The sequence below is a fragment of the Marmota flaviventris genome, chromosome 3 (assembly GCF_047511675.1).
Source record: "Marmota flaviventris isolate mMarFla1 chromosome 3, mMarFla1.hap1, whole genome shotgun sequence".
NCBI classification, from domain to species: domain Eukaryota; kingdom Metazoa; phylum Chordata; class Mammalia; order Rodentia; family Sciuridae; genus Marmota; species Marmota flaviventris.
Window position 1 is genome coordinate 7,683,131 of NC_092500.1, and position 22,737 is coordinate 7,705,867.

Sequence of the window (22,737 nt, forward strand, 5' to 3'; positions counted from 1 at the left end):
ATTTCTCCTGGGGTTGGCGAGGCTGTAGTTACCCCAGCCTGGAAGGTTCTCAGGAGAACTCAGCGTCTTCCTGCCAAGTCTGCTCATGTCACCTCCATGTGCCCAGACACTCCCAGAAATCCCAGAGGAATTTGTGGGACCTGTCTCCGTCCTCCTGCACATCTGGGAAACCCCCAGCTTCAGTAGGTTCTCCTCCCTCTGGGTGTAGACCTGGCTTTCCCTCTCTGCTTCCTGCCACACTGGCTGCCATGAATGTTACCTGCATCTCTGCCTCACACTCCCAGGGGGCACACAGCCTGCAGCCACCCCCTGCCTGTCTCCCCAGGTTTGGGTGATATGTTTCCTCTGTCCGGCAGCCTCTTCTCAGGCTTAATGTCACAGGCTTCAAGGTTCTTACCTTCTTGACCCTGTGCTTGCCTCCAGGGCTGCAGCCTACTGCTCTGTGCTCTTGTGTCTCTGCTCCTATTTTGACTCTGCCTGGAATCCTCTTAGGTTGACTGGTGAACTTTTATCCAGACTTGAGGTCAGATGCCACCTCCTACAGGGAGCCTTCCCAGACTTCCACACACACATACCCCATTCATTGGTTTTCAGGAGCCCTCGACAGGGTGTCCAGTGTGGGATCATACCAAGGAAACCTGTGTACCTAGTAGGTGTCTGAGAGACTGACCTAAGCTTCCTCTGTGCCCAGATCTCACTAGGGGAGGGACTCATCACTGCTGGGGCCCAGCTGGTAGAGCTAGATCTAAGTGACAACGCATTCGGGCCCGATGGTGTGCGTGGCTTCGAGGCCCTGCTCAAGAGCCCAGCCTGCTTCACCCTGCATGAACTCAAGCTCAACAACTGTGGCATGGGCATCGGTGGTGGCAAGGTAAGTATGGCAGCCCTGTGTACTCCCTCCTGCGTCCACATCTAAGCATGTGCCCTAGCCGTGGCCACCTTCTGTGATGGTCACCCTTCACTTTTCTCGTCAAAGGAGGAAGTTCTCAAAGGCAGCAGCCTGCAGCTAGTGGGGAGAAAGTCTGGGAGGATAAGGTTGCCAAGCAACCATCCTAAGTTCTCATGTTGGCTTGGTAACGTGGAGGTGGTATTGCTGCATAACCTGCTTTGAACTGCTGGCTCTGCAGGCTCTGCAAAGTGCAGGGTTGGGGCATCCCTGCAACTCCCATCACTCAGAACGCCAGCAGATCCACGGAGAGGAAGGAGCCCAGAAAGAGAAATGTGCTGCTCTGGGAGCACAGTCATCTCTATTCTTGGACACAATCTTGCTGTACTTGGCCTGCCAGCAAGTCAGGCTGGTTGGTGTAGAAAGCAGCTCCTTTGCTTCCCAGAATATGCACCAAGGAGGCCAGCCCTCCTTATTCCCTTCTTGGTCCTTTTGGGCTCCTTTAGACTGAGAGTTGAGACAGAGACCAGTCCTTACCCCCCACTTAGGCACATCCTGATCAAAGGGAGAAAGGGGCTCCGGCATAGGAAACTAACAGGCATTGGAGACATCTTCGTGAAATTGTGTACATGGATTACAGTGAAAGGTATATGGTGCTTTCCCCATTTTCCCACAAGAGTAAGTAGACTTATGCTTGAAGGAGTGGAGCACGTGGCTGGTGTGGGAGGGATGTGGAATTTGAACCTTTGTCCACAAGGCTCCTTTCAGAGCACTAAAGGGAACCTGGGCATAGTGTCCTAGGCTGAGAAAGAAGAGTGGCTGCCCCCACAGAGGGTGCTCTCTGCCCCATAGGAGGGAAGGGGGGAACATACTCTGGGCACTCCCCCAAATCAGGATGCAATAGGCTGTTCATTTTTTTTTTTTTTTTTAATCTTTATTTTGTTTGTTTATTTTTATGTGGTGCTGAGGATTGAACCCAGTGCCTCACATGTGCAGGGCGGGCACCCTGCCACTGAACTCCAGCCCCAGCCCCTTGTTCGTGGTTTTTTTTTTTTTTTTTTTCCAGTATTTTAAAAAATATTTTTTAGTTATTAATGGACCTTTATTTTTCTTTATTTTTTATTTATTTGTATGTGGTGCTGAGAATCAAACTCAGTGCGTCACACATGCTAGGCAAGCGCATTACCACTGAGCCCCAGCCCCAGCCCCCGTTCGTGTTTTTAAGAAACCATTACAATCTGTATCCACACAGAACACAAGTAGAGCCCAACCTGGAGGGAGTGGGGTGTGGAGAGCCAGCAACACTAGTGTTCTTGCACCTTACCCTGCCACGTAGCAGTGCCAGGAGATGGGTCCATGAGCCCCTCCAGCTGGCCAGTGGTTGTATGGCCTTCCCATACTTGAGTGGGTGGGGTGGGATGATATGGGGAAGCAGAGTTTCCCAGGGCCAGGAAGCCACCTTGACTGACCAGCTCAGCTCTGGAATTTGACTGTGCAGTAGTCCTCCCTTATTCACAGGAAATACATTCCAAGATACCCAGTGGGTGCCTGAAGTCATGGGTGGTTCTTAATCCTATAGATACTGAGGCCCTATACATAAATTTATAAATTAGGCACAGTAAAAGGTTAAAAATAGAATTATGATATACTCTAATGTTATATGAGGCTGGATGTGGTGGTGCACACTTACAGTGACTTGAAAGGCTGAGACAGGAGGATCACAAGTTCAAGGCTTGCCTAGCAAGACACCCTGCTAAATAAGTAAATAAGAGCTGGGGTGTAGCTCGGTGGTAAAGTACCGCAGACTTCAATCCCAGTAAAAATAAAAAGTATGTGAAGCGCTGGAAGTATGACTTAATGGTAGAGCATTTGCCTAATGTTTGTGAGGTTAGGGTGAGGGTCCAGTCCCAGCACTGAAAGTGGGAGAAAAAAGTGAGTATCAGTTCTCACAAAATATGTACCATAGATCTTAGCAATCTTAATTTAAGATTTGTTTTCTAAGAGCTCTTACTTAGCTGGGTGTGGTGGCACGCGCCTGTAATCCCAGCAGCCAGGAGGCTGGGACAGAAGGATTGTGAATTCAAAGCCAGCCTCAGTAATTTAGCAAGGGCCTAAGCATCTATATTTCTATATAAAAAAGGGCTAGGGATGTGGCTCGGTGGCTAAGTGCCCCTGGGTTTAACCCCTAGTACCAAAAAAACAAAACAAAAAACCACTCATGAAGGGAGCAGCTTATAGCTTCTCTTTGGCATATCCAAATTGCCATTGCTTCTCTTGTATTTTTGAGCCAAAATTTAAGTAAAATAAAGGTTATTTGAACACAAACATTGTGATACAGTCACAGCTGATAACCAGGTGATTACCAAATGCTAGGTAGTTCATGGGCAGGGGCACTTGCTTTGTGGACTCTGGACAAAGGGATGAGTCATTTGCCAGACACAAGTGAGGTTTCATCACACTATTCAGAATATATGTAATTTAAAACTTGTGAGTCGTTTATTTCTAGGTTTGTTTTTTTTTTAAATTCTGGGTACCATGGATTGAACCCACAGGGACTTAACTGCTGAGCCACATTTCCAGCCCTTATCATTATTTTTTAAATATTTATTTTTTTAAAAAGGAGTTGGACACAACACCTTTATTTTACTTAATTATTTTTTATGTGGTGCTGAGGATCAAACCAGGGCCTTGCCCCCATGCTAGGCAAGCTCTCTACTGCTGAGCCACAACCCCAGTCCCTCCAGCCCTTATTTTTTAATTTTTAATTTTGTGACAGGATCTCATCAAGTTGCTTAGGATCTCGCTGCATTGCTGAGGCTGGCTTTGAGCTTGTGCTTCTTCTGCCTCCGCCTTCCAAGGTGCTGGGATTATAGGTGGAAGCCATTGCACCTGGCTTAGAATATATTTTGGACTGCAGTTGACTGTGGATAACTGAGACTATGAACAAGGGGGACTCCGTAGCTCTCTGCTCTCTCCCTCACCACTGATTTAATAAGGCTCTGAGTCCTGGCCTTGCCATTCTGCACTTCCTGTGAGCTACAGCCCTTCAGTCGTTCCTTCCAGGTGATAGGTATCAAGTGTGGCCCAGGTGCAGTAGCTGCCAGTCACAGATGTACTGGCCTTAGCCAGGTCATTTTCCCATCTGAGTCTTAGCTTCCTCATTTGTCAAGTGAGGCTCTTGCTTCTTGCCTCCAGGCAGTTGTGAGGTTTGAAGAAGTGACTGCAAAAGTTCCTGGCAGGGCTCAGGACCTGGCAGGTGCTCTGTGGTATTCTCTGCTGTCTGCAGCACTTGTGGATCTTGCTACATTAACAGTGGGCTCTGAATCCCAGTGACCAATCAGCACCTTTAAACGCTTTGCCTATTAGAGTAACCAGGTTAGAAGCTACCTTCTGGTTGCACATCAAGGACAGGGTACGCTGGGTTTTTAGGTTTGTGCCCCCAGCAGATGATAAAGACTGCTATGTCCACTTGGCCTTGGCACAGGCTTGTGTCAGATGGAGTGGCTGGATTAGGGCAGCTCCCTCAGGCACCTTGTAGTCTAGAAGAGAAATTGCAAGGTTTGGGTTCTTGTCTACAGTCTGCCACACATATAGTTATCATAAGAAAATTTTTGAGCTGGGTGGTAGCATATGCCTCTAGTCCTAGCTATTTGGGAGACAGAGGCAGGATCAACACTTGAGCTGAGTAGATCAAGGCCACTTTGGGCTAGTGGCAGACATCAGTAATCCCAGCCACACAAGAGGCTGAGGCAGGAGGATCACAAATTCGGCCAGCCTCAGCAACTTAGTGAGATCTTGTCTCAAAATAAAAACAAAGGGGCCAAGGTGTGGCTCAGCGGTAGAGTGCTTACCTTGTATGTGTGAGGTGCTGGGTTCGATCCTCAGCACCACATAAAAATAAATAAATAAAGTAAAGGTATTGTGTTCATCTACAACTAAAAAATATATATAAAAAATAAAAAGGGGGCTTGGGTTGTGGCTCAGTGGTAGAGTGTTTGCCTTGCAGGTGTAAGGCCCTGGGTTCGATTCTCAGCATCATATAAAAATAAATAAATAAAAATAAAAAGGACTGCCGATATAATCAGTGATAAAGCACTCCTGGGTACATATCGATAGAAGAGGCCTCTGTCCCTCTCTGAGCCATTGATTCTTCAACTGGAAAGTGGGAGTCACGGTAGTGGCACCCAGCAGAGTGTTTGTCGCAATTCAGTGAGCTAACTGGAATCCCTTACCCACATGCTCTTAAAGTCCATCCACTGTGAAGGTCTTTCCCTTCCTTTAGCAGGTCCCAGTCTCTATGAAGCTAAATCCCATAGGTTGGTGTGACACAAAACAAGAAATATTAAAGCTCGTTGTAAACAGGTATGCGACCTGTGATAGTGGTGCATTAGCTGTTCCGAGTCCCCTGATTCACTACTGGCAGGGGGTGGAACATTGAAAAGAAGGTCAGAGGCAGCTAGGAGAAGGGTCTCCTGCCATGGCCTGTATCCCTTCCCTTTCCAACAGATCCTGGCAGGGGCTCTGACTGAGTGTCACCGGAAATCCAGTGCCCAGGGCAAGCCATTGGCCCTGAAGGTTTTCGTGGCTGGCAGAAACCGTTTGGAGAATGATGGAGCCACTGCTTTGGCAGAAGCTTTTGGGGTGAGTCATTTCCATTCTGCCCCACCAGGCATGAAGGCGGACTAGGTAGGGGACTTAACAGTCCTGGTGTGAATCCCAGGGCTGGTCCCCAGCTTACCCTGGGGTGAGTTGCTTACCCTCTCTGAGCCTGTTAGCTTGTCCTGTGATGGACCAGAATTCCTGCAGTCTTTGTCCAGAAAGATTACAGTGAGTTAGCAGCTGCTCCCTTGAGTGCTATTTGAGAAGACTGTGAGCCTTTGGATAGGGAGAGTTGCTCTGTTCTACCTGAGTGCTACCTGCTAGCACAGCATCAGTGCCAGGGCAGATGAGCACATCAGACTTGTCCTGAGACAGGGAGATGGACAGAAGCAGCCCAGGGGTTAGGTACGACACGCAGTACTATTGGGTAACCTTGTGCCCTGGGTTATCCTTGAGACCTTGTTGGTGAGCTGCATGAGGACTGTCTTGCCCTGCCTTGTGCATAAGTAGTATCTTTAGGCTCTATTCTTCTCTGTTCCTAATTTAAATGTTTTATAGGCCAATGGTATGCTAGCAGCATCCCTCATTCTGTGCCTCAGAGTGACCTGTCTGCTGAGCTGCTTAAAGAATCTTTTAATAGCCTCAGTGAGAGTAGTCATTGCAGAGACCTGCTCTGTCTCACTGAAACCCTAGCTACATGGTCCTCATAGTGCAGAGGACACCAGACTAAGAAATCTATACTCTGGTTCCAGGCTTCCCTCTTCAGAGCTATGTGACCCTGGTAGTTGCTTAGCTTCTCTGATCTCTAGTCTTTTCTATCTGGTAGGGATCCTAATCCCAGATGGATCCTCCTTGGGATTATAGAGAGGATCACATGCAGTCATGTCCAAAAATATGCTTTTGCTATCTGTGCCCCCAAAACCTATAGACAAATCCCTGCTCAGTATTGGTGGCCTCTCCCTGTGTGCTGCTTTTGTGTCTGCCAGATGTCACTGACATGGGCCCACCTTTCCTGTCTTTCCTTTTGCCCTTGCAGATCATTGGAACTCTGGAGGAAGTGCACATGCCACAGAATGGGATCAACCACCCTGGTGTCACAGCCTTGGCCCAGGCCTTCTCCATCAACCCCCTGCTGCGGGTCATCAACCTCAATGACAACACCTTCACTGAGAAGGGTGCAGTGGCCATGGCTGAGGTGAGGTGGGCATATTGGGGCAGATTGGGCTAGGTAGATAGGGCCCTGCTGCTACCTTTGCTTCACTGACAAGGACCTCCACCTCCCTGCTTCCACAGTGTGTGCCCCACATTCTTGTGCACTTGTCCAAATAGGTCACACATCATGAAGGGACCTTGTCCTTCTTAGGCAGCTCTGAGTGTTCTTGTTGCCTGTATCTTGAGCAGCCTCCATGCCACCCCCAGCAATTGGTGCTCTTTTTATTCTCAGGCCACACAGGAAAGGGCTGCTCCGGTCCCATCTGTTTCCTCATTGATTCATTTACTATTTATTGAGGCCCTCTTCAGTGTCCAGTTTGTACCAGATGCAGGCTATGCAGGATCCCACCTTCACAGAGACAAATTCAAAGAGAAAAGTCACTGATGAGGGCTCTGCAGAGCTCCAGGCACAATAGCTGCCTGGGTACCATAGCTTTGGGTTGGGCTACAGAGGCTGCTAGGCCTGTTGATGTGGGTGTAGCAGAGGCGAGCACAGGTGTCAGTGTCCAGGGTCAGACTTGGAGTAGGCTTCCTGGAAGAGCTTGCATTTTGGCTAAGTTTTTCAGGACAGCTGAACTTTTTCTGGACAAAGAGGTCTTTCAGGCTTAGGGACCAACAGAATGTGGAAGGTCCAGAGACTGGGGAGGGAGCCTTGCTTGATTGGTCCTGGTTTGAAATGACTAGGATTCAAGGGTGTGGAAGGGATGAAGAAGGGGAAGAGAGGCAGCAAGACTGTGTGGCCTCACTAACTCCATGAGACTCTCCTGTAAGCGAAATGGAGCCATGGAAGGTTCTAGGCAGTGGCTGATTAGATGAATGGTTCGGGAAATCTGGCTCTAACATGGGGAATGTGGTGGCAGAGACTTAGCCAGGGGCCTGAAGGCCATAAAGAGGTGACCGAAGAAGAGCTGATGTAGAAGAGGCCAAACCCAGACACAGAGAGGCCAGTGTGCCATGACTGATGTTGGGTATGACATTGTTAGGCTTGCAGTGGACCTGGTTGAGGCCTATACCCTCACCATGAGCCCTCGCTTTCTCCTTATAGACCCTGAAGACCTTGCGGCAGGTGGAAGTGATCAATTTCGGGGACTGCCTCGTGCGCTCCAAGGGGGCCGTTGCCATTGCAGACGCCGTCCGTGGGGGCCTGCCCAAACTGAAGGTACCTCTGATCTTCCCTCCGGGCTCAGGTTTCCTCACGCTCAGGAGCCCTGCCCATGAAGGGTAGGGGTCTGGGCTGAAAGCACATGTGCCGGGGCCATAACCCAGCTCCTCCACTCGTGTGATTTTGTGCAAGTCTCTTTATCTTTCCAAGACACAATTTCTTCATTTAAAATAATGGGAGGAAGGGGCTGGGGATTTGGCTCAAGCGGTAGCGCGCTCACCTGGCATGCGTGCGGCCCAGGTTCAATCCTCAGCACCACATACAAACAAAGATGTTGTGTCCGCCGATAACTAAAAAATAAATATTTAAAAAAAAAATGGGAGTAAGGGAGTAATGTGCATCATTCTAATATAATTTACATAAGTATGTTTAGTATTTGGTACTTCATTGGGTACATGGCATTTTATTGTATTTGTTTTTCTCACCTGCCTTTCCCTCTTGTGAGGAAAGTGAAGTTTGAGGACAAATAGCACCTGGTCTTCTGGCTCAGATTTCTGCCTGTCCCCATCCTCTCCTCTTACTCTTAGGACCTGAACCTGTCATTCTGTGAGATCAAGAGAGATGCTGCCCTGGCTGTTGCTGAAGCCGTGGCAGACAAGGCTGAGCTGGAGAAACTGGACCTCAATGGTAGTCAGGGTGGGACAGCCTCAGCACAGTCCTGTGGGACTGGGCCTGGCACCATCTTGACCTTCCTGTCTTCCATGAGCAGGAAACGCCCTAGGAGAAGAGGGCTGCGAGCAGCTGCAGGAGGTGCTGGAGGGCTTCAACATGGCCAAGGTGCTGGCGTCCCTCAGGTAGGGAACTGTATGGGTGGTCGCGGAGGTCAGACATCAGGCTATTCCTTCAATTTTTTCCACTTATATTCATCCAAAATTTGTTCCTTGGGCCTCTGTTTTGTGTTAGGCCCTGTGCTAGACACTAGAGAAAAAAGAATGAGAGGTTAAAGTTTCTTTCCTGTAGAAATAAGGCAGAATGTCCAAGCCGTCATGTGTTTAGCAGAGGGACATACGGGGTTGAGCGAGGCCCCCCTGTGGAGTGGCAAGTCTCCAAAGGGCTGATGTTAGATCAGATCTTGGTGTAGCAGGAGCAGCAAGTATGGAGGGTGGGAGGCAGGTCCCCTTGCAGGAACGGGCTCAGTGTTATTCTAAGGGCCTAACTAGAGGGTGATAGATAGGTATAAGAGTGAGGATTCCAAGCCCATGTGGCAAGGGTGGGCAGCGAGGCAGCTGCTTCTCCTGCTGGATTACAGTTGGTTTGTGCCCTTGCCACCCTGCCCTTTCTACCTCTCTCCTCTCCCAATGGGTCTTGCTCATGTGTCCCTCAGTTAGATACCCTCAAGCCTGGGCCCAGGCTGCTGCTGGAAACTGAGCACTCAGCAGTTGGCTGAACCTCCAGAGGCTGGTGGTCCAGGAGAACTGGAATGCTTTCCCTAGGGTCAAGGAACTCCCTTATCTCCCCTTCCCCCACACCTGAAGCTTCCTGTGGTCAGCGAGAAGTAAATGTCACTGTCCTGAGCATCTCAGCCTAGAAAGGTTCTGCCAAGCCCTGTGACAGTTTTCTTACTTTTCTTTGCCTCTGAGTGGGATGGAGGCCTTTGAGATAGAGACAAGATCTGATTCTGTGTCCATGGCACGGGCTTACAAGGGTGATGCTCTGCCCTGAGATCGCGTGGCTCTCTTGCCCTCCCCAGGCTCTGTTGTGTCTTGGGCTTACAGAGCCAGGCCTCTGAGCCAGTGTGGTCCACTGGGCAGGGAGGATCTGCTTTAGCCAGTTCCCCTCTGCAGTGATGATGAAGGTGAGGATGATGAGGATGAGGATGAGGAGGAAGGAGAAGAGGAAGAGGAGGAAGAAGAGGAGGAGGAAGAAGAAGAAGAGGAGGAGGAGGAAGAAGAAGAAGAGGAGGAAGAGCCCCAGCAGCAAGGGGAGGAGTCAACCACACCCTCAAGAAAAATTCTGGACCCCAAGAGTGGGGTAAGTGCCTTGTCATTTGCTAGGATCAGAGTTTAAAAACAGAGTGAAAAGTGAGGCATATTATAGAAACCCTGATGTTTTCCTTTTTTCATCTCCCAGTGGATTATTCTAGTGACTGTTAGGGACAGCCCTCTGTTGTGGAGATTGTGGCTAGGATCATGACACATACTTGGCATTCCTTGTTTGGCTGTGATGGCACTGGGCCCCCATTCATTGTGTTCTCTCATAGGTGTGTAGGACCAGGACTGTCCACATTCCCGTTGAGCTGGGCTTCTTCCTGGGTTCTGGAAGCAGTCAGATGGCGAGGCGCTTCTCAGGTGTCAGTGTCCTTTGGGGCAGCACTGGCCTAAGCTAGACTGTAGTTCCTAGAAGGATCACTTTGGCCCCTGTGTGCCTCTCTCTTGAGTCATGTCTGGGGCCTTGCACATCTTGGTAGAGATTTTCTTGTAGTGTTAGGAAGGTGCCTTGTTCTCTCCCCCAAAGGTTTCAGGACCAGGAGAGGGGAACTGCGCGGAGTAGGAGGAATAAGTCTGAACTCAGTCGTTGACTGGCTGGAGTGAGGAGTGGGTGTTTTGGGAGTGGGAATGGGCACAGCTGGGTTGAGGAATCTGGGGTTTGGAATCTATAAACCCCCCTGCCACCCTTTTCTCAGGAGCCAGCTCCTGTGCTGTCCTCCCCGCCTCCTGCAGATGTCTCCACCTTTCTGGCATTCCCTTCTCCAGAAAAGCTGCTGCGCCTTGGACCCAAGAGTTCTCTGCTGATAGCCCAGCAGGTAAGAGCACTTCCTGACTGCACGTGCCTGGGCCCTGAGGTTGTCAAAGGGAAGGGACACATAGAACTTCGGGGAGGGGAAGGATGTTCTCAACTGGGGGTCTGGCCTGCCACTGTTTTGTTTCAGTGTGAACACATGCATGTGAGTGTTTCTGCTGTATCTGGTACCCTTCAGTGGATGCAGATGTCCGCATCCCACTGGGAACACACTTTTGGCCTGCAGTAAGGGTGGCCTGCATACCCCAGCAATGACTATAGAGTTAGGGGATTTTCTCAAGACTCTTGCATATGTGTGCCTATTCAGTTACTTCTAGAAGAGTGCTCCCCGCAGGAAGCCTCTGTATATGAGGTCCCCTCTCTCTGGAGTTTAGCTACACAGAGGACACTTGCTTCCACTATATCATTCATGAAGCTTCCTGGGATCTGCAGTCCACCTGCCCCAGGACTCCTTGGCAGATCAGGTGCATGTTGCAGGGAGGCGACCCTTGCTCCAGCCTCACTTGGTTGGTTGGTTCATTGGTTCATTCAGAGATGATTGTCAAGCACCTGTTTCCTGCTTGGCACTCGACTTGGACATGATTTTATTGATCTTTTGAACTTGTCACTTTTTTCCTCCCCTAGACTGGCCTCAAACTCTTAGGCTTTTTCTTTCATAATGAATGAAATTATATAAACCTTTTTGTGTCCTAACATTCTCATTTCACACCATTCTGCGTTTTCCTGTCAGAACTCTTTTCGTGCCCTTCCAGTGTGTAGACCTGACACTTAAAAGCAATCCACAATTTCTGGACATTTATATATTTTTTTTCATTTTTCCCCATTGTCATTGAAATTGAAGCAAATTTCCATGCATGTTCTGCATTTGGGATGAGTTTTTCAGGCTAGATGACAAGAGGACTGACCACTGGGTCCTGAGGATAATGATTTTGTTTTTGTTTTTGTTTTTTAATGGTATTAGGGATGGAGCCCAGTACCTCTTGTGTGCTAGGCAAGCTTTCTACCACTGAGCTACACTCCGCAGCCCTTTGGGTTTTGTATTTGAGACAACTTCTTACCAAATTGCTAAGACTGGCCGCCCCAAACTTGCAGCCCTCCTGTCTTAGCCTCCTGAGTAGCTGGGGTGTTTTTTTTAGGCATATGCCGTCAAGCCTGACTGGGGTTAATAGAATTTTTGTGTTTATTCATCTGTTCAGTCACCCCACAGCTGCATGCGTTTCGTGGCCTATGCACATATTGCCAAGGCCTTGTCTGACCAGGCATCTCCACATGCACCAGAGCCCCGGGCCCATATGACCAACTCTTTGTTTCTTGTGACCTCAGACGGATACATCTGACCCAGAGAAAGTGGTCTCTGCCTTCCTGAAGGTGTCCTCTGTGTTCAAGGATGAAGCCACAGTGAGGACAGCAGTGCAGGATGCAGTAGGTAACGCAGGCTGGGTGGTTTCCTATTTTTTATTGTGAGAAAGGATGTTACTAAGGTGCTCAGGCTGGCCTCCAACTTATGATTCTCCTGTGTCAGCCTCTCACATCACTGGGATTACAGGTGTGTGCCACCATGCCCACCTTGCTTTCCTGTATTTTGGAGCTGGGGAAACTGTGGCCCTTCCCAGAGCCATATGGCTGTACACAGTTAGAACAGATAGTCACATCTCCAAGGCCCTGTGGATAAGTTCTGTGAGGGAAGGGCCTTTGTCCCACCTGGGAGCCTCTTTATATGCAGTTTCTGCCCTCTGAAGGTCACCTATGGAGAGGCTTCCTGGGATCTGCAGTCCACCTCCCCCAAGTGCCCCCAACCCATTCTCTCAGTCCCCTCCAGTCTGGTACCTGTCACCTGTAACCTTGTTGCCATCTTTTTGATGTGGACCAGATTTGGCTGAGCAGAGAGGAGAAGAAGGGCCCTGCAGAAGAGCTCAGCTCATGGCAAAGGAGAGAAAGGAATAGGAGCACGTGTGGCACTTCTTTCCTTGATTGGTGCTGGAAGGCAGGAGCTGATCCTCCCTCAGAAGCAAGGCTGGGGAGGAGGCAGGGTCAGTGGGAATATCCAGGACGCTTCCTCAAGGGTTCACTGTGGGCATTTGTAGGAACAAAAGGCCTGAATTCACTTTCCCATAAAAAAATCTAACAGTTCCTACAGGTCCCCTTGCCTTGTCAAAATATCTAAAACCTCACCCAGTGGTGCTCTCCCTCACTAAATCTCTGCCCCCACCGTATCTAGTATCCATGTCCTGTGATCTCTCCTCATATCTACCTCTTGTTTTTTGGGGGGTGAGGAGTGGGGTTTTTGGTTTTGGGGTACTAAGAATTAAACCCAAGGTCCCTTTACCACTGAACTATTCCCCAGCCCTTTTTATTTTGAGATAGGGTCTAATTGCTGAGGCTGGCCTCCAATTTGCAATCCTCCTGCCTCACTGAGATTACAAGGCATGCCTTACCTCACTTGTCTCAGCTGTCTCATGTCCACCTTTTGGTAGGGCAGGGAGGGCTGTTTCCATTCTCCTCTGCTCAACCAAAAAAATCTAGCTCATTTCAAAGAAATGGCAACCAGGTGACAGGTGTCAAACTACAGGGAACTGTGTTCGAGGGGCTCTGAATGTTCTTTGACCCATGCCTAACTCTGTCTTGCATCCTGTGCACTTTACTCCTGCCCCTGTAGATGCCCTCATGAAGAAGGCCTTCAGCTGCTCCTCCTTCAACTCCAATGTCTTCGTTACCAGGCTCCTCGTCCACATGGGTCTGCTCAAGGTGAGGCTGGAAGGAGTGGCGGCCTGGGAGGGAGGAGGCAGGCTGCTGAAGGTGCACTCCCAGCACAGCCTATACTGAAGTCTGGATCTGCTTAAATAGCCTTGGGCTTTAAGAAGGGATCTTAGCTAGGCCTCAGCCACATGGCTATGTCAGCAGAATCTAGGTAGTGGGGATCAAGGGCCCCCAAGTAACTTTGGGGCTCACCTCCCTTTCTGTGTTGCCTTGCAGAGTGAAGATAAGATCAAGGCCATTGGCAACTTATATGGTCCCTTGATGGTGCTGAACCACATGGTGCAGCAGGACTACTTCCCCAAGGCCCTGGCACCCCTGCTTCTGGCATTCATGACCAAGTGAGTGTGACCTTGTTGACATTTTACTTCAGCCTGTTCAGGAGGTGCCAGGTCTAGGAATCAAGCCCAGCACCTCAGTGTGCAAAAGGCAGAGGGGCAGTCATTGCGAAAACTAGAAAAATTGAGTCTGGCACAAAATGGCCTCCCTAGCTGGGGAGCCCCTGCTGGAGGCTGAGCTCCAGATCCTGACATGTTCAGCCCATTCACTGAATTTTCTTCCCTGCAGGCCCAATGGTGCCCTAGAATCCTGCTCCTTTGCCCGCCACAATCTACTGCAGACGCTCTACAAGGTCTAGACTCAAAGCTGGCCTCGATTTATCCCTCAGCCTGTGCCGGGGACTTGGATGAACTGAGCTGCAGCCTATGCCCCCCACAGACAGGACTCTGACCAGAGGCAGGGAGGGTCTTTGTCTCATGTGTCATGTCAGTCCCTTGAGTATGTGTGTGGTGTGTGTGCTTCCTGTTGGCTGGGGTTTCCGCGTCTCTCTGCTGGACTGATCCTGGTCCACCATGAGGAACTGGCCCTTGGGGCAAGGGGTGCAGGCTGCTTTGCCATTAAACTCACTGCCATCTGAGGGCACTCTGCTGATCTGTGCCTCAGGCCTGAGTCCCTGGTGGCTGTCTCACCTCCTCTGCAGCCTTCCTGCCCACTCCTGGGCTGCACAAAGCCTGGGAAGCCGCTGTCCATGTGCTACCCTCTGCCACAGTTGGGCTGTTTCCTGCGTGGCCTGCATCTGCAGCACTGCCGTCGTCCTATTCATGCCTGCTGTGCTGACTGCTCAGCCAGAGATTGCCAAGAGTGGGGTCGAGTGCTTGTCAGCAGAGGGCAAGGCCCTGGCCCCCATGCCACATGGACCAGAAGAGGAGCCAGGGGCTGGCACCAGACAGTCCAGGAGCAGGAGCTGCCTCAGGCTGTGCTGGCTCTGGTGCCCATTGGGGACTGAGCTGGGCAGGCCCAGACCTGTTCTTAAGCCCAGAGAGAGAGAGTGGCAGATCCCCCTGATGCCTGAGCTGCATCTTGAGGTCAAGGGAGAGATGGGATTGGGCTGAGCAGGAGGTGCCCTCTGACCTCCTTTAGTGGCCACGGGTGCCCACCTTGTGCTTCCTCCTTGTGCTCTGTGTTTGTCTGGGCTGTGCCTGGGAGCTTAAATAAAGTCATGTCTGCCAGCTGCAGAGACCAAGAAGAGTCTTTCCCCTGAAGTGGGACATTCTCTGACCTCTTCCCTCAGGGCCCAGGTGCATCCTCCACTGTCAGGTGTCTTCCTCTGGGCAGTGGTGTCGAGTTGGGCTTTTTTTTTTTTGGTACTAGAGATTTAACCCAGAGGCACTTAACCACTGAGCCACATCTCCAGTCATGTTTTTAAATTTATTTTATTTTTTTGTAGGTGTAGATGGACACAACACAATGCCTTTATTTTTATGTGGTGCTGAGGATCGAACCCGGGTCCTGCCGGTGCTAGGTGAGCACTCTACCTACCGCTGAGCCACAATCCCAGCCCTGTTTTTAAATTTTTATTTATTGAACACAGGCACTCAACCACTGAGCCATGTCCCCTGACTACTTTTTATTTAGAGACAGGGTCTTGCTCTGCTTAGTGCCTCGCTTTTGCCAAGACTGGCCTTGAATTTGCAATCCCCCTGTCTCAGCCTCTCAGACCACTGGGAATACTACAGGCATGTGCCACAATGCCCAGCAGATGGGGCCTATTTTACCTGTATGCCCGCACCTTGCCCGTTACTCCACTTTTGGTCTCACCTTCTTTAGCTTCTTCATTGTTCCTTCATTTTTGGACCCAGCTGGGCTACACTGTCCATAGGCCCCCAGCCTTGCTGGCTGTAGTCAAGAGCCACTGGACCTGACTGGCAAGGTCACTTCAGAGATTTGGGCCCAACTGGCAAACCACACAGGATGTCAAGGCCATCTCCCTTGTGGTCCTTCACTCCACTGCCACATGTATGAGGATTCCCCAGCAGACTTTCCTTACCTCCTACCTTCACAGCAGACCTCGTGGGAGCCTGCGTTCCCCTACAGGGGGCTTCCAAGAAAAGTTCCTCTCAAGGTTTCTTAGGCAGCGTTCCCTTTGGCTATCTCTTGCACAGCTTGTTGCTGGGAGGGAGGAGGCAGGCAGCTGACAAGAACAACTCAGGAGAAGTCTAGTTTGGCTTATGGTTTCAGAGGTCTCATTGCTCTTTCTCTGAGCCACAGGAAGACAGAACTTGAAGGGCATGTTGGAGGAAAGTTGCTCAGCTTTGGTGGCTATGAAGTAGGAGGGGGGATCCAGGGATAAAGTATATGTGATATACGTAGGCCAACATCCCACATGACCCACTTCTCCAGCCATATACCAACTGCCTACTTAATACTTAGTAATCCCTTCAAATCATTAATCCACTAAGTGGACTAATCCACTGATGAGGTTAGAGCTCTCATAATCTGATCATTTCACCTGCATTAATAGGACCTTTCGAGGACACCTCATATCCAAACCATTAACAGGATGGTAGAGTTGCTGCCAGGGCCCTATGATATCTGCCCCCGCCCCACCCCGCCCTGAGCTTTGACTTCTTACTGGCACCTGTTCTGAGCTCTAGAGCCATAGGCACTTCCCTTTTGAAATTCCCAGTTTGGTTAGGACACCAAGCCCTCAGTATAGGGACAGTAGGCAGTGGGGTGAGGAAAACAGTCTTGCTGTTCAAATTGGCCAAGATTCTCTGGCCTGGCTCTGACTGCTAGGTGGCATGGGCTAACCTCCCTAGGGCAATGTACCTACAGAGCTTCAGCTCAGACTATAACCAAAGATCTCATTTCACTCAGGACAAGCCATCAGTACCTGACTCCTAGAGCCTTCTCAGGAAGAATGCTGCTTGCTCTGAAGTGGAGGATTCTGACTTCCCTGGCCCCACATGACCAGTTCTAGGTGGAGAGAATAGCCTGGGTCTGTAATTTGCTTACTGTGGTCTCCTTTGGGATTTCCTCCAGACCATGATCCTGGGCCTGAAAGATCCTAACTGCCTAAGCCTGGGCAGCCTGGGACCATCCTTATGAAGGGTCTGCTGTGTACTCCTTACAGGAGACTCATCCCATAGACACAGGAGTAACAGCTACTCCAATTATTTTTTTTATGTGGATTTTTTTAACACCTCTATTTATTTTTATGTGGTGCTGAGGATCGAAGACAGTGCCTCACGAGATGTGCAAGGCAAGCGCTCTACCACTGAGACACAACCCCAGCCCCCAATGATGATTTTTTGAATGACCTACTGGGAATGGAACCCAGGGCGTCACACGTGCTCGCCTACACAGCCCAGTCACCAAAGTCTAAAGCTTAGACCAGAAACCTGCCAGGAAACATGGTTAAGGGGGCTCTTAGTAGCACTTTTCCTATAGCAGGAACCTAGAAACTACTCATGGGCCAACATCAGAAAAATGTAAATGAGTGTAAAGCCACACAATGCAATGTTGTGCAACAGTAAAGATGCACTAACTGCAGCCACCGGCACGGTATGAATAGTCAATAGCGATGTTGAGAAAAGAAAATAGTGTGATACCAATGGTTCAAAAACTAACAGCAGGGCTGGGGCTCAGAGGTAGAGGCTCACCTAGCCTGTGTGAGGCACTGGGTTTGATTTTTCAGCACCACATAAAAATAAATAAAGGTGTTGTGTCCAACTACAACTTAAAATAGTAACAACATAGCTGGGTGTGGTGACACACACCTGTAATCCCAGTGGCTCAGGAGCCGGAGGCAGGAGGATCCTGAGTTCAAAGCCAGCCTCAGCAACAGCAAGGTGCTAAGCAACTCTGTGAGACCCTGTGTGTAAATAAAATACAAAATAGGGCCGGGAATGTGGCTCGGTAGTTGAGTGCCGCTGAGTTCAATCCCCAATATTAAAAAAAAAAAAGAAAGAAAAATAGGGCCAGACATGGTTCAGTGGTTGAGTGCCCCTGCATTCAATCCCCGGTACCTGCCCCCAAGGGGAAAAACAAAAAAGTAAACCCAGGGGGGTGGCACAAGCCTGTATCCCAGCAACTCACGAGGGTAAATCAGGAGAACTGTCAAGTTTGAGGCCAGCCTCAGCAATTTAGTAAGGCCCTACACAACTTAGCAAGAATCTGTCTCAAGATATAACAAGGGTCTGGGGTTGTGGCTCAGCGGTAGAGCACTCACCTAGCACACGCGGGCCCCTGAATTTGATCCTCAGCAGCACATAAAAATAAAACAAAGGTATTGAAGAAAAGTCTCTCAATAGATATAGAAAAGAGGCATTTGACAAAATTCAGCACCCTTTCATGAGAAAACAACACTGAGTGTAGAAGGAAATTAACATAAATATGAAAAAAAAAAACTTTTCCTCTAACAGCGTAAAGATGTCTACTCACTTCCTTTGAACGTAGTATAGAATTGGAAAGCCTAGCCAGAGCAAGGTTTAAGCAAGAAAAATAAAATCTATCCAAATCAGAAGGAAGATTTAAAATTGTCTGTTTGCATATGACATGATCCATATATACAGAAAATCCTAGAGACACCATACAAAAAGCTGTTGGAAGGTGGGAGTGGTGACACATGCCTATAATCCCAGCTACTTGGAGGGCTGAGGCAGAATTGCAGACTCAAGGCTGGCCTGAACAACTTAAGTTATTGAGACCCAAGTTGAAGGCCAGCCTCAGCAACTTAATGAGGCCCTAAGCAACTTAAAAAATAAAAAGGGCTGGGGATGTACCCCAATGACTAAACACTTTTTTGGGGGAAGGTACCAGGGATTGAACTCAGGGGTGCTCAACAAGAGCTATACCCTCAGCCCTATTTTTGTATTTTATTTAGATCCTCCTGTCTCAGCCTCCCGAGCAACTGGGATTACAGGCATGTGCCACTGTGCCTGGTGATAAAGCACTTCTCTATCATGTGCCAGACCCTGGGTTCAATACGCACTACTGTTAAAAAAATTTTTAAAAAATTGTGGGGTGTGCTCAGAGCAGGGGGCCTGAAGAATGCTTCTCTGTTTACAACACATCCAACAGGAATATGGGGTTATTGTGACAAGGGGCACAAAAATTGTGGTTTCCCTATGAACAAATGCCCTACATGTGTACCCTCCATGTGACTTTCAGACAGGACCAGTGAGACCATTTATTTATTTTTTTTTAAAGATAGAGTGAGAGAGGGAGGTAGGGAGGGGGAGAGAGAGAGAGAGAGAATTTTTAATATTTATTTTTTTAGTTATTGGCGGACACACATCTTTGTTTGTATGTGGTGCTGAGGATCGAACGAACCCAGGCCGCACGCATGCCAGGCGAGCGCGCTACCACTTGAGCCACATCCCCAGCCCCCACCGACCATTTAGAGCCTGTCCAGTCCATGCATTGGTTGGCCTTGGGTGGTCCTAGAAATAAAAACTTTGAACCTCTCAAAAAAAAAAAAAAAAAGAAAGAAAATTACAAAAGCAACTTTTTTTGGTACCAGGAATTGAACTCAGAAGAGCTTAACCACTTAGCCACATCCCCAACTCCTTTTATTTTGAAACAGGATCTTGCTAAATTGCTTCAGGTCTCACTAAATTTCCAAGACTGGCCTTAAACTTGTCCTCCTGCCTCAGCCTCCTGAGTTGCTGGGATTACAGGCATGTGCCACCATGCCCAGCTTTTACCAAAATTTTTTTTTTTTTTTTTTAGAGAAAGAATTTTTCAATATTTATTTTTATTTTTTAGTTTTCGGCGAACACATCTTTGTTTGTATGTGGTGCTGAGGATCAAACCGGAGCCGCACACATGCCAGGCTAGCACACTACCACTTGAGCCACATCCCCAGCCCCTTACCAAAATTTTTTAAAAATAATAAATATAGGGCTGGGGCTCAGTGATAGAGCACTTTCCTAGCATGTGTGAGGCACTGGATTTGATCCTCAACACATGTATAAATAAATGAATAAAATAAATGTCCATCAACATCTAAAATTTTTTTTAAATCAAAAAGCAAAGGAGAATTATTGAACTATTAGGAGACAGTGTAGGCTAATATGTTTAAGGCCTTGGGATGAACAAATTTAGCTGTATTTAACCTTTTTTTTTTTTTTTTTTTTTTTTTGGTACCAGGGATTGAACTCAGGGGCACTCAACCACTGAGCCACATCCCCAGCCCTGTTTTGTTTTTTATTTAGAGACAGGGTCTCACTGGTTGCTTAGGGCCTCATTTTTGCTGAGGCTGGCTTTGAATTCACGATCCTCCTGCCTCAGCCTTCCAAGGCACTGGGATTACAGGTGTGCACCATCATGCCAGCTGTATTTAACCTCTTGTTTGCAATTATTGTGGTATATTCACACTGTGGATTCTGTGCAGCAATGAGAATAGGTTTATATTTATCAAATGACATCATTAAAGGAGTAAAAAGGTAAGTCAGAGGGAAAATATATAATTTTATATATAAAATTCATATGTAGGGCTGGGGTTGTAGCTTAGTGATAGAGTACTTGCCTTGCATGTATGAGGCCCTGGGGTTTGATCCTCAGCACCATATAAAATAAATAAATAAATAAAAATAAAGATATTATGTTCATCTACAACTAAAATATTATTTAAAAAGAAAAACAAAAAATACAAAATTCATATGCAGAATATAGTTTCTACAAATAAAGGCAATTCAATAGAAAAATGAACAAAAGTTTTAAAAAGACACTTTGCACAGATAATGGGAAAACATGTTTGATTTCATTAGTCTTCAGAGAAATGCACATTTAAACCACTATGAGATGCCATCCTCTCACTAGAATGGCTCACATTTGCCAGACAATACCAAGTGTTGGTGAGGACGTAGGGAGCTCTCATACACTGCTGGAGAATGTGCAAATTAGTACAACATTGAGAAACTGGTAATATCCATTGAAGCTGAAAATATGCATATCGTATCCACTTCTAGGCATATCTCAACAGAAATGGCCACGTACTTTCACTAAAGGACCACAAACGTGCTGAGCAGCACTTTTCAAAATGGTTAGCCTAAATGACGCCCGTTGACAGTGGAATGGAAATGACTTGTCTAGTGAGATAGGAAGAAATCAGAAACGGAGAAGTCTGCCAGAGCAGACACTGTGAGATTTGCTAGTTTGTGATGATGATGAAAGACAGACCAACCTCCAGTTCAGCTGCATTTTCCTACCAGCAGCCATCATACTAGAGTACACCACTTTACTGCCTGCATCAGGGCAGAGTGTTCTCTTCTGTCCCAGCATATATATTTTTTATCTTTTTTTTTTTTTTTAAGTGGACACAACACTGTTATTTAGTATTTGTTACGTGGTGCTGGGGATCGAACCCACTGCCTCACACATGCTAGGTAAGTGTCCTACCACTGAGTCCCAGCCCCAGGCGCTGTTGTGATGTGTTTATGAGATGGAATGCTGGCATGCTATATAGAAAATGAAAACAGGAAAATAAAACTGGCTAGAGATATGAATGAATGTCACAAAGATACTATGAACCAGGCTTGGTGGCTCACAGTTGTAATCCCAGTGACTCAAAAGGCTGAGGCAGGAGGATTGTCAGTTTAAGGCCAGCCTGGGCAAAATAAAATGGGTTGGGGATTGGGGATGTAACTCAGTGGTAGTGGTAGAGTGCTCTTAGATTCAATCCCCAAATCCCCAGTACCAAAAACAAAACAATTGAGTAAAAATATTTAGGTGTAAAAGAATACACACTAGCCAAGCATGTTGCCACACACCTGTAATCCCAGTGACCTGGGGCTGAGGCTGGATAATCTCAAATTCAAGGACAGCCTGGGTAATTTAGGCAGAACTTGTTAAAAGAACTGGGGATATATGTAGCTCAGTGGTAAGCACCCCTGGGTTTAATCCCCAGTACCAAAAACAGAAAAGAGACAGAGGGAAAAAAAAAAGCACACACTACAGTCTCACTGATGATGAATTTGTTGAGTTACAGTATGTTCAAGACTCAGGTTTAAAAAAAAAAACTAAGCAAACTGATAAATTATACAATTGCATCAGAAACATGGGTCTGAAAAATCATAGGATACATAAATATTTGCTATAGTCTAGGTGTATTATTTCATTTTTAAAATGTACATATGGGCTGGGGATGTGGCTCAAGCGGTAGCGCGCTCTCCTGGCATGTGTGCGGCCCGGGTTCGATCCTCAGCACCACATACAAACAAAGATGTTGTGTCTGCCGAAAACTAAAAAATAAATATATTAAAATTCTCTCTCTCTCTCTCCCCCTGCCCCCCTTAAAAAAAAAAAAGAAAGAAAATGTATGTGTGTATGGATATATATATATGTATACATATATATATATATGTATACATATATATATAGTGTATTAAAAATAAATAAAAGTAAAATGTACATGTACCTGCAAATATATGTATTTGGATATACTTTGTCACATTTTTTGTAACAGCAAAAATGTTGGCAGGAATAAAAATGTCTAAGATGAATGGATAAGTGAATTTTAGACTTTTATACAATGGAATACTATACAGCAGTCAAGATGAGTGGGCATGTCTCATCAACTTGAACAACTCCCAATAATTTGATGTTAAGTGAAAAAATAAATTTGCAGAATATTGTATATACAATATCAATATAAGCATATAAGCACAAACAGAAAGGAAGGGGTTAATCACTCTTGAGCACCAACTATGCACCAGGGGGCCTACCTCAGTTAGCCTCTACAGCAACCCTATAAACTAGTTAATAGTATTAGGTGTTTTTCAGAGGTCAGGAAACTGAGGTTCAGTGGGGTCCCACAGAGCCCAGAAGCAAGCCTAGAGCTGCTGACCCCATAGGCTGGCTCCTCATAGCCCGCCCCTCTCAGGCAGCCCAAGGACCCAGACCTGGGCTTGCTCTGGGCAAGAGGCCCTGTAACTCCAGCCTCTGCTCCCACCCCTGCCCACAGCCTGGGGAAGCCCCAGCTGGGCTGGATTGCCGACAATGCCTCCCATTCAGCCCTGTCACTGCCGCCAGGCCTGCAGGCCAAGGAGGGGGTTCCTGCCAACATCCAGCCAGGGACAGGACTGTTGCTGGCCTTCCCCTT

General features: G+C 47.9%; 1 protein-coding gene and 1 non-coding gene across 2 annotated transcripts in view; both read left to right on the forward strand.

Annotated features, from left to right (window-relative positions):
* Rangap1 (Ran GTPase activating protein 1) overlaps window positions 1–14,866 on the forward strand; it is a 29,563-nt gene extending 14,697 nt beyond the window's left edge. Inside the window, exons 5-16 of the mRNA XM_027926668.2 lie at window positions 692–871; window positions 5,393–5,527; window positions 6,522–6,680; window positions 7,743–7,856; window positions 8,387–8,486; window positions 8,569–8,653; window positions 9,644–9,830; window positions 10,483–10,602; window positions 11,922–12,024; window positions 13,255–13,343; window positions 13,572–13,693; window positions 13,920–14,866. Coding sequence (XP_027782469.1) covers window positions 692–871; window positions 5,393–5,527; window positions 6,522–6,680; window positions 7,743–7,856; window positions 8,387–8,486; window positions 8,569–8,653; window positions 9,644–9,830; window positions 10,483–10,602; window positions 11,922–12,024; window positions 13,255–13,343; window positions 13,572–13,693; window positions 13,920–13,989 — 1,464 coding nt within the window. The 3' untranslated portion in view covers window positions 13,990–14,866. The remainder of the gene's footprint in view (window positions 1–691; window positions 872–5,392; window positions 5,528–6,521; window positions 6,681–7,742; window positions 7,857–8,386; window positions 8,487–8,568; window positions 8,654–9,643; window positions 9,831–10,482; window positions 10,603–11,921; window positions 12,025–13,254; window positions 13,344–13,571; window positions 13,694–13,919) is intronic.
* A 3,787-nt stretch (window positions 14,867–18,653) lies between these two features.
* Window positions 18,654–18,781, forward strand: LOC114088903 (small nucleolar RNA SNORA11). Its single transcript, XR_003582085.2, has one exon. It is a non-coding gene; the product is annotated as a small nucleolar RNA SNORA11 (small nucleolar RNA).
* The last annotated feature ends 3,956 nt before the right edge of the window (window positions 18,782–22,737 follow it).